Below are 14,730 nucleotides of genomic sequence, written 5' to 3' on the forward strand. Positions count from 1 at the left end.
TTATTCAGCTTTATTAAAAGCACAACGTCCATCAATTTTATTACAGTTCAGTGCTTAGGTGAAACACTCAAGATGCACTACACAAAAATGATCTGACATGCCAAAGTGCCAAACCCCTTTGAGAAGCACCAAATTTCCCATCTGTGGAGCAACGGCTGATCTATTTGTAGATCACAAGGCACACACCATCCCCAGAAGGATAACGAGCTATTACTCAGCTGAGCAATGTCATTGCTGAACACTTGAGCCATTACTGTCTAATGCACAATAATTACTTTTATTGGGACAGGAACACTGTTTCAAAGAGCTTTCTAATGTCTCACTTTGCTGCTCAACGTATTTTTCCTTCCCATCAGATGTAACTCAGATTTAAGGTAAAGCCTAAATAACTCTGCTGTGATGCAAAGTTCTTCCAGCTGTGGCTGCATAATCATTATGAGAACTTTCAGGGACTTAATGCAGCCCAACTCAGTTACAGGTTTGGGATCTGGTAAAAGACATCAGTCCAACAGCTTTAAGGATAAACAAGTCATCTCACCACAACAGTATAACAACAAATACAAATCAGTAGTACAATTATCTGGGTCAAAAGAATAGTGAACCCAGTAACTCACTAATACTGAGCTAAACTTAACATCAGAGCACGCAAAGACTTACACAATTATCGTTATCAGGAAGCAGGACACAGCTTCTCCAGGCCAGCAACTCTGCCACACCAATGGCTCAGAAATTTCCAAATTCCCCAACTGGACTGTTGCAGAAGCAGTATCTGGACTTGTTAACCAGTCATCACATCTCACCTCTGCACTACCAAATGAAGGCTTCCCATATGAACCACGGTATCTCTAAGCAACATCTAAAAATAGCTGATTAGCTGAATGTTAATCAAACATTTACAGCATAGTTGTTTATAAAAGGTGGCATCAGAATTTCTCCCAGTTCTTACTGGTGTTTAGCATGAGGAAGTCTGAGGTCATGACACAGAATGTCTCCCCAATTACATGTTTAAAGGATGCAAGGCTCCAGCTACCACAAACATCGATGAGGCAGGAACACGCCGTTTCTCTGATGTTTGCACCATGCACCTACAGCATCCATAGGTGCTAAAATCAGGCAGAAATGCTCAACTGACACATAAATAAGGGCCAGCTCCAGAAACTCTTATTCATGCTGAATTGCACCTACCTTATAAGCCACCTCACTTTCTTAAACAGAAGTTTTCACAAATGAAGACATTGCTCAGCCTGATTAAAAGCGCCAAAACTTGGCCCATATGTGGCTTATAGCACACATTATCTTTGCAAGAAAGTATACTGTGAAATGCCTGCACATGGTGATGATCCCGTTCATTAACATACTTGACATTTAAATTTTATTAAAGCAAGAGACTGACAAGAACTCGCAGAAGCAGCTTTGGGGATGCAGCATCCCTTCAAAAAGAGGGGTCAGGCATTACAGCCCATGTTTCAGCAAAATATCCCTCACAACACACATAGTGTGATAAATTCAAGCACTATCTTCTTCAAACAGACGACACTCCAAGTCTTCCATCAGGGAAGTTGTAGCTTAGTCTTAGCCTCTGAAGATCAGTTAATTAATAACAAGATATATAACAATAAACATAAAAAGTCAGTAATTGTTTTATCCCAGTTTGAGAAATTTCACATGTACCAAAGAATTCTCCAGAGATGAAAACTGCTTCTTTGTTGCTGGACCCACTGTGCAGAGAGTGGGGGGTAAGGCTGAAGGGGCAGGGCAGAAGCATGCTGTTCACGTTTAATATTGAATATTCATGCATATAGGCAGCATAAGAAGAAAACCCATTAAACAGTCACATCACACAGTAGGATTTTACAAAAAGTACAGAAAATCAAGAAGGGAGATAGCTTCTCTAAAGAAAAAAACAACACACCTCCTGGAAACCCTTTTATTCCTCCCCGCTCCTGCTTCCAGCAGTTATTACACCACTACTGCAGGACAGAATACATTTAGTTTTTAATATACTGACCACAAAACCACTTTGCACAGTCCTGTCATGCCAGCTCTACTAGTCACATTTAACCTCTGGCAACTATCTTTACATCAAGCTTCAGGACAGGAAGGAAAGCTAACAGCAAAATTATTACAGGTGGCTGGATGAATGCACTTTCAGAAGTGTTTTTGTTGTTTTAAGGTCTTTATGCACAGCAGGAGCTCCTCACAAAAGGCTGCATTCAGTTGAAATTGCCTCCTGCTTTTCTAGCAGTGATGTCTCATCAGCCACTGAGAGCTGGGGTCCAGTCCCTAAGCTTAGCTATCCTCCACAAATGAGCAAAAAGTTGGACAAAAGTAGCAAGTGCAGCAACACTCTGGCACTTGGGAAGAAGGTTCGTTTAAGATTCTGTATCCCAAAATCCTCACTACTTCTCCAAAATAAACCACCAAGCTTTCACAGTTCTTGTCTATTTTTATAACAGTAGAAGAAAAGAACGCATACTAATTGAAGGAATGACTTCCAGCCCAAGTACAGATGAGATCTGCCAGCTCCACACCAGGGTACTTGCAACTCACCTTTCCCACCCTTCATCCATTTAAATTGCTTTTCACAATAGCTGTCAACAACTTAAGTCTCAGACCCCAATACACCATTGTATACCAAACCACCAGTCACTTCTCATAATCATGTACGCTTTCTGAAATCTTATAATCAAAATGCATACTAGTTTAAAAGAGGGCTACTGAAGTAACAAGGAGGGAAAAAAAAAATCTCAGAAGGATATAAGAGCCTATTTTTGAGGCTCTTCTATAGTTCTCCATGCTAAAAACTCCTAGGTTTTGAGAAATTATTTAGGTCCAACTTTGCAGGTCATGAGTCCATCCTATTGGCCTCACCACTTAAAAATACATTAGAAATTTGCATAGTTTTAAGACAGCAAGTTATGAATATTCAGTCTTCAGTTTAAGAGCTTTTATAACCTTGTTGTTCCCACTTGAAATACTTTCTGCTGCTGAAAACACTCAACGGCCAAGAACTGGACGGACAGTCTGAAGTGCAAAGACTGCCCAGAACATCTATCCCACTTCTTTAAGTCTTTCCCTTTCCTAAAATGAAACCAGGTCAGCAGCACAAGATGTCCCTTCTCTAAAGTGGCTCTGCTCCACGAGCAAGGTTCTGGGCTGCAGCACTCCTCTTGCAAGAAGCTCTCACCAGGAAAATGTCTTTCAGCTACTAACAATGCTGTTTCTACTGCTTCCTTCTCAATTGCTGTTGTAAGTTTACAATTAGAAGTATATTTTTCACTACATCATCAAGCTAAAGGAGATCACTTGGAAACATCATCTGCACTGGCCAACACTTGTCTTTAAGGATGCTAACACGATTTCAAAAAGAATGACACAGGAAGGATGAAGTAGAGGGAGGGAAGGAGTTCCATGAATGCAAACACCTTTTAAAGCAAAAAACCACACACCAACATTCCAGATAAATAGGAGACACACCCTCTGCACAACCCTCCTAAATCTCTGACTAACCAATGCCTAAGCACCTCATTTCCCTCCCAAACACACAAAATTGGGTAACAAAATAAAGCTATTTAGGGCACTAATCTTCATCTTAATACTATACAAAAGTTCAGTTAGTTCTGTTATCCTATCACACCTCTGAGAACAGCCCCAAACAATTGAGACATCCAACACTGACAGTGTGAGGAGGCTGGTCAACACTGTTGATGTCCAAAGAACTTATGGTCTGATCAAGGACAGGAGAACACGGAGGACAAAACATGTTATGGCAGGAGAAACTGGGAAGTCACTGGTGGAAGACTTCTAAATTTCAGAAAAGGTCCATCTGTGAAATACGGTGTAACACTAGCTGGACGTAAGACTGAAGTTACTTGGCTGCAGTAAGAGTGTCCTCTCCAAATTCCACTATGTGGAATGGAAAAGCATCAGGCAGAATCTCCTCCCTGCTAGCAGTGGTTGCCGTCACCTTTCTTCACATGCCCCCCTCGGCAACACCTTCGCTCTTTTTTGACATAATGAACAGACACGTTCATTTTAAGACCAATGGATCAATCTTTGCAGGTCTTATGGGCAGCAACCTTGCTCTGTAGCTTAAGCAGAAACCTTGCCTGGTGGAACTTGTGAGACTTCCAGAAAGTGAAGACACACATTTTCTGGAAAAAAAATAACCAAAATTGAGCTGTGTGGCCTCTGCAAGAGTTCATACACCAGTTTTCAGGTGCGGACATTAGTTCTACATATCATAGACAGCTGCAGTATCTGAGTTTTAGTTTTCCAAGGCTGCTAAGCACCAGTTAAAGCAAAACCCTACCACTTTTGCCATGATACTGTCTCACTGAGCTTGAATATGCTACAATACCCAAAGCCCTTCTGTCACACTTGTGTCCACCAGCCATTTCTGCTTTCGGATTTGCTCCTATAAGTAGTATTTGGAATGTCTGTGATCACTTCTAGCATATCTTTGCACCTTAGTAAAGCAATCACTGCAGATTCCCTCCTGTTTTTCAGTCACCCCAACCATTGACTTGGGGTTGTGTGGGTATGAAGACCAACACAAAAGAAGGGTACAAGCAGAAAAACGGAATCATCTTTACGGGAAAAGAAGAACAGTCCAATTCTTCCTTTTATCCTCAAATTCCAGTAAAAAGCACAAACAACATTTAAAACATGGCCCAAACAAAACTAAACAGTGAAAAAAAAGAGCGGACAGCCATCCACGCAAATATGAACGTTCAGTGAAAGTAAAAGAAAATACAATGGAACAGATTTTCTATATGCATGAATATTTTCGCTTTCCTTGTACTAGAGCATGCTGCATCATTACAGGATCAGAAAACTTGCAAGAAATCAAACTGTTACGTACTCAGCTGCTCTCCCCATCCGAAATAACTCCAGTTGCCTGCATGTAACACAAATGGCAGCAAAGAATAGGAATGGAAAAAGAAAGCTTAGAAAAAACAAACCACAAGCATACTTTTCATGTATATAAAATGCCTTATAGATTGCGAGCTTGAAAATGTAAGAGGGTGTGGGGTTTTTTTTTGTTATAAATACAGCACTAAATATATTTCGGGGCTTACTGTTCACTGTCCAGTTTATACGACATTCTGAAAATTAAGATCACTACAAGCTCCAGGAATAGTTAAGCAATTATGCATTTATTAACACAAGTAGGCAAAATACTTATCAACACAGTACTTAGCAAGAGCAGTTAAACACTGTATTTCCCAGTACACATGTTATCAGGATTACAAACAGAATGCCCCAGAAACCAGAGTCCAGTTAAGAGCAGAATCTGGCCAAAATCTGGCCAAAGTTGCTACGTTTCCACTTCTTGCTCTTAGCCAAGATTGCAAAAAACAGTTCTAAAAAAAAAAAAAAAATCTTTGTCCTAAAATATCACCAGACTAGTAAATAAGCAAGGTCCTGGTGAGTAACTTGGCTTCCCAAGGGTTTAATCCCTATGCACATGTACATGTATTTCAATTCTATGGGGGAAGAAAAGGTGGGAAGGAAAAAAAAAATAATAGATAGGCATATATGTGAACTACCCCAAGGAAAAAGGAAAAAAAAAAAATAATCAGGGTTTAACCCTCTCTCCCCATCTGGAAAATAATGGTGCGTCAGAGTTACAACCAGGTTGCTCCTTTCTTCTCAGACATAGAAGGTTCAAAAAGCAACGCAGTTCCTCAGGTACACCTCAGTACTTCAGGGTCCCTGGACTCGAGGGTCTCGCACACATGTGTGGTGCTCTGCACAGGCACAGCCATAGCTCTTCTATTATCTAGTAGAGCTTCAAAGGTAGGTCATTCCCTTCTGACTCCTACAGGAGTAGTTAGAGGTGGAAAAAAGTAACACGTGTCTGTTTGCTTTGGTCATTAAACAAAGCAGCTTTGACCAAGTATGTACATGGAATAAATTCAATGATATTTTTTACCGGTTTGATTTAGAAAGAACCGCATATTAAACTGGTATAATGCTGAATATGTGCAGTTTCCATGGAGTATAAAAGGGTTATTCATCTCCTGCCTACAGGAATAACAAATAAAAACTTTTTTCTTGTCTACATAACTTCACAAGTGAGAAAAACTGAGGTCCATACGGTTGAGCACCAGCAAACTACCATCTAAGACATGACAAAAGCTGTTTCTCTGGTCCACAGCAGCAAGCGTGACAAGCCATCACTTGGACAATGCATCTGAGCCAGCCACACTGGCAAGATAAAGATGTACCCAGACTGATCAGAAGCCTGCCAGGATCCACCAGCCAGTGTTTACATGCTCCTCACCACAGGACTATCATCTCAGGCTTGTTCTTGACAACAATTAAAATCCACGGATTCCCTAATGATCAGCTTTGACAGAGGCCCAAGTGTTTTTCAGGGGAAAAGGAGAGGAGAGAGAGGAACACACAACGAAGCTAGCAAAGAAAACAAAAGTAAAACACATGCAGGAAAACAAGATGAAAAGGGGAGACAACCAGGAGAAGGGAATGGAAACAAGAGGCAGGGAGAGCAGGAGCACCAGTGAGGGATATGGGCAGAGGGCTGGGGAAAAAGAGGAAGTTGACAGACTTCTGCACTGAGATTTAATTTGCTGTAATAAATAGTTCACATTAAAGAGAAGACAATTTCCTATTAATGTATAATTCAAATAATACCTTTATGTGTATCTCATTCCTGAAAATCTCAAGCCACTAACACACGATAGCAACCTCAGCACCTCCTTCCATCAAAAGGTTCCTACCTCAGGTAAACAGCAAGAACCAAAGGAAGCCAACATTCAGGCATTTGCATCCTGGATCACTATTAAAGATCCAGAAAAACTCTGCGGTGGCACAACATTATTGCACTCGGACTACCTGCTAGTTAAACCCATGTCATTATTCACAAATGAATGCACGTGTAACACCCCAAAGCAACTGGGGAAGAAATAACAGAAGATACTATAAATTTCAAAAGCAGTATGCGGATCAGAAAAACTACAGAGGAAATGGAGCCTACCCTTTCCCAAATATAAAACTCCCAGACTGACAGCCTCTGTACAAACCACTGTAATGTGCACAGAGGAAATGAATGACTCTTTAAGGGAAAACAGTAAGCCTGACCCCTGAAACCAGCTCAGACCGTTCTCGGCCCTTGTTTCCTTGGCAGCAAATCGTCTGATGGTTGGCACAACACCACTCAATTTCAAACGGCAACAAGGAGAAAACCCCCAAGTGCTAAAAGCAAGCGTCACAGATAAAAGGTCTGTACTTAGAGGAGAAACACCATAGACACAACTTCCATACAGCTCCCAAAGACAGGAGTCCTCAAACTGACAGTGATATCCCTGAGCCAGCTACTTCACTGTCTACTTTACTGCTACCAAGTTTCTTATGAACAGCATGAAAACTCCACAAGCTTTCAAAAGCAGATTAGAGACTATTTCCATTCCCAAGACAAATAGCAGCTAATGCCAAGCAGGGCAAAGTAGAGAGAAAAGCAGCTGCCTTTAGACACCAGCTCCCTACCCTGCAAGTTTTCTCACACTGAGAAGCTGGGTCTTGGCTAACCGGGGCACGCTATAACTGGAGACTAACTGGGAAGGCAATGCTGCAGGAGCAAACAGAAAGAGCTGCAATAACAGAGAGCAAGGGATTTTCAGCCAGAATCTCAAAACTCTGCTTTTGTTTGTTTTTACTAACACCCACTTCACTTCAGCGTCTAACATTTTGGATAAAAGATGAATTTATTAAAGATTCAACACATATGCTGCTTCATTTAAGATTCAGGAGCTAACAGTATATATCTCAGTCCTTCAGCATAATCACAGAAGACCTGGGCTGACAGTCTTGATATTTTGAAGGTTAATGAAAACAGAATTTCTTTTTAGCCTTTTCAAGTTGTTTTTCTGCTTCATAAAAATAATATGCATAACCTCAATTTGTTAAGAAAAAATCCCTTCCAGATCACCTTTGGGAATAAACCTAAGCCTGTACAAACTTGAATTGAAAACACCAAGAAGTCCAAAGACACACAAAATGGAAAGTTGTAATTCTAAAAACATACAACAACAACATACATTAACACTGGAACAGATGATACAGACAAGTCAGACTAGTTACCCTGTGTGCTCTTAAATACCCACAGTGTGTCTTGGTTATCACATTATTTTGTATTCATAAGTTTCAGTACTCAAAAAAATGAGATTTTATATAAACCTCCAATTAAGGACTAAGCAATGCCAGCAGACTGGTGCCTTGGAAGCTACAACATTCTTGTCGTTAACACATTTTATAAAGCACATCTAAGTTCCCACAGTTAGCTGAACATAACATATGCTCGTTCTGTGTCTCAATTATGCAACTATTCAAGGAGGAACTCCTCCTCCCCACTTCACACTGTCAAGCCTGGATCAGCAGGGACACTGAAGAAAAGCAGAATATTCCAAGTTTTTAATGCACGCTAATTTGATTGCCTGCGTGCCATTTTGTTTCATTTCTGTTTAGAAGTCTCAGAGTGGCTAGGACCTACTATCCCCATCAGAGCATTATTGTTTACTACTGTCCACTGCTTACAATTATGCTGATAAATTATTTAAACTTCCTGTTATATCCCTTGTAGAGCAAAGGCAGAGAGCATCTAAACAAGTTTTTAAAAAGTAAACTGAGGTCAGGAAATTACACTACATTTGGTGCTGATAAAGTACTGTTTATAGAACACAAACAGAGCTGGCAAGGTCCTGGTCAGTTCTTCTAGGTTTAAAAAAAAAATCTCCTTCTCCCCCAAGGCCCTCAACACGCTGCACACAGATCTCAGATTCCATAAAAATGTACATTCTTCCAATATTCAACATACTTCCCAAAATTAAACACGTGATATTTTAGTGGAATAAGCTTCTAAAATAGAAAACAAACATTGAATAGCTTTTTAGAATAAAGTCACATTTTCAGTAAGCAGGATGACCATGAGGGTTTCATAACAAGTACCACCATTTCCAGTTCAGTTTTGGAACACCAGAGATGAGGGCTAAGACCTCTGCTCAAAAGGAGATGAGAAAGCACAGGAGGGAAACAAGCTAGAAGAAGCTGGCGGAGACAAGGACAGGCACTAGAATACTCTCCTTGCTCACTACTCCCGCTTTTTCTCCACATTTTGCTTTAGTTTGGTGTTCAGTTTATGCTGAAATTTTGGAGTGTCTTATTTCACTAAATGAAATGGTACTTCTGGCCACTTTTGCTATGGCTAAGCAAAATGAGATTGAGTGCGAGAATTTAAGCAGGGCTTGGATCACCATCAAATCATCAACAGTATCCACTAAGTTATTGCATGCTTGTGCAACTCAATAACTATAGTAAAAAGAAATGGGCAGAGTGCCACTTAATTTTATCTACAATGGAAAAACTGTAACATTTCTGTCACTGCACTAATACCTACCACAACTGTCTTGTCTTCTTGGCTACAGAGTCACACAGACTATTTGGCTAAGAGATGTAAACATAAGAACCCACAAAAGTTTATACTCCTCATGAGATACAATTTTGGACTATAGCGGATCACCTAACATTACATATATGCACAACAGCAAAGAGGAATATAATGCTCTACAGCAGCTGAAAGAAGAGATTTGTTGCCTTTTTTTCTTCAGATTTTCAATCTTGGACTTCTAGTACAGGCCTCATTACACAAGGACACTTATTTATGGCTTGTGTATGAAGTTGAGCAATAATTTTTCTATCAGTTTAAAATCTTTAATTTTTAAAAGGTTATATTCCCCAGTGGTAACAAAATCCATATTAATTTTCTGTTATTGCTATGACATTAAAGGATGACTAATAAAGTTTCAGAGTCCTTAAAAAAAATCCCCACCAGAAAAAAAAATTAAGCACTCATGAAGTACATTAAAATTATGAAAGCTACAGTGATTAACTGAGCATTTGCTTTTTTTGATCGCTGCTTAGAGAGACACATACCAGTGTTACCGGTGTTCAGCATTTCAGGACGAGCTTTAGGTTTGGGGCTTATTTAAAAGTCAAAGTACGTACTCTAGGAAAGCAACTAATAAAGTACATTTAGAAGATCAGCAGCAAAACCCCAGATCTGTTGTCCTCTAGAGTTCAGCAGTAAGTCAAACTTTGTTACTGTGTAATCTTCTAACATAGCCAGTGTTTTTATTTTTAACTTTCATTTGCTGAGTACTTTTCCTTAGGCATATCCAGTCCTGAAGTAGCAGCTTTACCCTAAAAACGCAGGAATTTTAGAATAAGACCTTCAAGTAGACCTATCATGCCTTCAACCAGACCAGGCAATGAGTACCACAAAGCCACAAGAAAACAAGTCTCCTAGATGGGAATTTATCCTAAACAAAAAGGAACAGGAGCTGCCAGTCACCCAGAAGCAGAGAGGCCAAGAAATTTGCTTTCCCAGCCCATCAGCAAACTACCACAAAACAGCTCATGCAATGGTTTCACTTGTACAGACAAGAGTAGTTTTCCCTGTGCCTAGCTTAATTAAAAAAAAAAAAAAGTCATTCACATGTCCCGTTTTGAATTACACTTACACTGAACATTTTTTGAGGACAGTTGCAAGGCTTACCATTTGCACTGTGGCCAGTAGTTTTACTCTTACCAGAGCACAGCTTTTCAATAACTACAGCAGTATCTTTAGCATCACCTGCCCTCGAGAAGGGTAAAATAATCATTGACCTCTTCCTTACTCTTCCCAAACTGGCCTGGTCTAGAGGTGCCATAGGTAGCTGCTGACCTCTGTTGATTCTAAGTGCAGAAGCAGGCTGGTAACCAGAAAAAAAAAAAAAAAAAACCAACAAAAACCAAACCCCACAAAAAACCAGCAAGAATCTAGATGTATAGCATACATCTCTACAACAAGGAGGACAGTATCACCTCCCAGCAATCGCAGCCAACTACACTGCCTACCACTGCACTATTACAGATCACACATCTCTGAACAATTAAAATGGTCAAGTTATGGCCTGCTTAAAACATTTTGATGCTGCCTAGCCTTGGGAGTCTGATATAGCAGATCATGTTTTTATATATTGTTAGCAAAGGGGAAAAAAGAAAATCTCGTAATTGGATGTCATTTCAGCACATGTGCTGCCAGAGGGTCAGTTTACGCAGTTCAACACTGGTGGATGGCAGCCAACATCATCTTTGACTAGAATAAATCACAGGATTCGACAACAGCACAAGATGGCATGCTCAAACGAGTGCACATATAACCCTGGATGGCTATGACTGCATTCCATAAAAACAATCTGCAATGCATACTCTGCCAATCAAGCTCTTTAAACAAGAGCTTTACGCAGCTGCTTTGGACCCACAGCCTGCCCAGACCTGTGCACTCAGTGCCACCGCTTCTGCTAGAACTGTACCATCTGTGCTGCAGAAATCCTAGCAGCAGGGTCTGATAGCTCCAACCCAATGACCCATTAATGGCAGCGTAAAGATGCGAGTATCCACAGTGCAACACCCTAAACAGAATCAGTGTGGATGTTATCAGGGCTTGCTGAGGAGTCGGGGGCAGGGAAGGCAGTCATCTGGCTTTTTAGCAGAGAAAGCTCCTCATCGGCGCCATGGAAAGCACCCTAACCTCAGCATCAGAGTCAGTCTATGCAGAGGAAGGCACAAGCCTTCCTGATGCATCAGTGGAATTTGAGCTCATAAAAAGAGAAATAATGGGCATCAGGAATGAAGCCTCTCAAAGTCAGCTTTTGGTACTTTTGAAATAGTAGCGAATTTGTAGATATAAACAGAAATTTGCCTTACACATTTTGCAGAAATAAGATTTCTTCAAATACTGCTGGGAAAGAAGGGTCAGTACAACAAATTGATCTGCCATCAAATGACACCCATTCCTATAATGTGTACAAAACATTTTGCCAGCTTTTAATTAGTTAAAAAGGCTGCTCATGTATCTACAACAAAGTTGTAGAATTTTTTTACTGCATGCATGTGCACACACACTCCAGATATAATAAGAAGGAACCCTAAGTGCTGAAGGAGATGTGGTGTTGCTCCTTTCTCTCTCATCTGCTGGCAGACCAAGCACGGGCTAGCTTTTGTTCTTTTTGCTGGTACAACAGCATATCAGAAAATTTGTTTCTTTCCTTGTTGCACCAACTCACAATTTGGAGCCAAGCAACAAATTTACCTTCTTCTGGAAAAAAAAAGAAACCCAACAAAACCCACAAAAAAAAACCCCAAACCACCAACACGGCCCTGGTAGACAGATTTTACAGAGTAAAAGACATGCTAGATAGAACTATGGTGCACTGTGGTCTATCTGGGTCTTACTGTGAAAAAAAGCAACACCACAGACTCAATGAAGTGGAAGCAAAAAATACATGCAGAGAAGGGAAGGTAAAACATTCTCAGAAACATTATCAAAGACAAGAAGAGATACATAACTGGTTGATTCAGTGGCACTTAGGTTATCTTTTCTGAGAATCATACTGAACAAACCTGCTCTCTTCCAGATTTGTAAACTCCCTGACAAAAGGTATAGGGCAGTATTTACAGCAGCTGACACAGACTGCCAAATCTTTTCCACAAAGATACAGAATACCTTTCTCATTCCAGTTTGCACAGTGTCTGCTCCAAGTCAGAGCTGCGTTTAAAATACTGACGGAGTGACTCACTTATGGATTTTAATGGACTTTTATGTTGCCAGAAATGATCTTGAGCACACAAGGAAAATAAATCTATACCTACCACAATAAATAACTTAGAACTTATTGACTCAATGAATGCCAAAGTAATCAAATAACAGTTTTTCAATCTGCTTCATTTACAGTGAATTTCCAGACAATACAAGCTTGCTTTCTTTTTAATTTACATTCAATTTCAGGTTGTGGGTAAAAGCCAATATGAAGATGGTGCAGTTATCCAACAATGAGGTACCAGGAAATTAAGAATTACAATGACATTTAATAGAAATGCAAACAAAATTGGATCCATGGGCACTATAGTGCTTTGCTTATTGCCTGGGATCACTGAAAGTTAAATTAATTGGAAGCATGTGATCTTTCTGGGGTAGGAGAAATATATAGGGAAGCAACAAGTTGGGAGGTAAAAACGAAATGGTTAAGTATGACCAAGGAAGTAGCAGGAAGTGCCAAAATCAGTAGGGCTTAGAAGAGACAGCATGTACAAGAATAGACCCACCTGCTTCATTTAAGAATAGGTAGGAAGCTTGAATTCCACACTACCTCAGCAGTCATGGGTCAGATTCTTATAAGAATGAAGAAGCATCTGAGACTGTGAAAGTGGGCCTGAAAGCTCCATAATCTCTGGAAAACTTAGAGAACCTCATCTGGGCTGAGATTTCCCAGGGCACCATGCCAAGGCAGCAGCCTACACAAAACCAGAGATGAAAACCCACCCTCACAGATCAGATGTTGGCTTTCAGACACAGCCCAGCTTTCTTCTCTCACACTCTGCTCCATCCTTCTCCCTCTCACTCCACAGGGGAGATAACAGAACAAGCTGCACCCAGGCAAAAGATGGGGAAATAAACATCAGAAAAGGTGGTTTGGGAAAGGGAACAGACACGTACGGAAAACACAGAAGCAGAACAGGGCAGAAATATAATCTAGTTTTAACATGTAAGGACATGCATTTCTCCATTTAACAAACCTGATCCTGCCTGCTAGAGTAGGATTTTCCCTAGCTAGAAAAAGAAGCCAGAAGAGTCTTCCAAGATATGCAAGAGGGCTAAGCAGGACACCAGTGGCACGTGCAGTTATACCCTTTCTTGACATGCAAGCTATATGGAGTGCTTTGCTGCATTAGGTTTTAAGATAACTTTGTATTTTTTAGGATTTGGGAAGATATTCTCATGGGGCAAAACCTACTCACACTCAGGAGGTCTTTTGCTCCTTTTAGATACCTAATCTGTTGTCCAGCTGATCGTGTCCCGATCCCCACAGCAATCACATCTCATCTAGCACATTGTGATGGAAAATCAAATGAGTCTTACAAATGTTCTTGAAGATATTTTTATTATATCTAAAAATATATCTATCAATTATTTATCCACATGGTAAGAACACTCTGTACTCAACATGTTTTACTTTAGCAAAGGGCACCCACCCTGCTCCTATGTAAAAGGGGGTTGAGCTCCTGTGTCATATGCAAAAGTCAGGTCAGCTTTCAAGAGACACAATCAATGCAGCTTCTGGGTTGAATTCTCAAGTTCCAAAGGACTATGCTACTTTCAGGCAAGCTTACAATTCCTGTGTACAGACTGACGCAGGCAGAGTTCATTTTTCAAAAGTACTTCTAAATTAAATGTCTATTTTATATTGGTCCATGTAAATAATTAGGTATTCACAGATGTTGGATACTTGCAGGCAGTAGATAAGCAAAAGTACACACAGTGCCACAAGCTTTATTGAATTACTAGAAAATTCTTAAATACATTAATCACGTACTGCTATGAAATATTTAACATCAATTCTAATGAGTGTTTTAATCCCATGAATGATTAAATTAATTCTTATGTGATATTAACTGTCCAAACCAGGGGCCTTCAATTAATTATTGTAAAAGGTCACTTTCTAGCAAGATGCAGGCTGTGAACAGGCAACACAAAGAGGGCGGCTGCAGTTCTAATCTCTACTATGTCCGTTTGCAAGAGCTGAGTTGGTCCTCGAGGGAAGAAAGCGGCTACAAGAGCTTGAGGATGCAAAAGCACCATGCTGTGGGAACAGGTGCGACTACTTTCCC

General features: G+C 40.3%; 1 protein-coding gene across 1 annotated transcript in view; it reads right to left on the minus strand.

The window, feature by feature from the left end:
* UNC13B (unc-13 homolog B (C. elegans)) overlaps window positions 1-14,730 on the minus strand; it is a 190,935-nt gene that overhangs the window by 151,932 nt on the left and 24,273 nt on the right. Inside the window, exon 8 of the mRNA XM_009889740.1 lies at window positions 4,865-4,900. Within this exon, the coding sequence (XP_009888042.1) occupies window positions 4,865-4,900 (36 nt within the window). The remainder of the gene's footprint in view (window positions 1-4,864; window positions 4,901-14,730) is intronic.

This window comes from Charadrius vociferus, unplaced genomic scaffold (genome assembly GCF_000708025.1).
Source record: "Charadrius vociferus isolate BGI_N301 unplaced genomic scaffold, ASM70802v2 scaffold37, whole genome shotgun sequence".
Classification (NCBI taxonomy): domain Eukaryota; kingdom Metazoa; phylum Chordata; class Aves; order Charadriiformes; family Charadriidae; genus Charadrius; species Charadrius vociferus.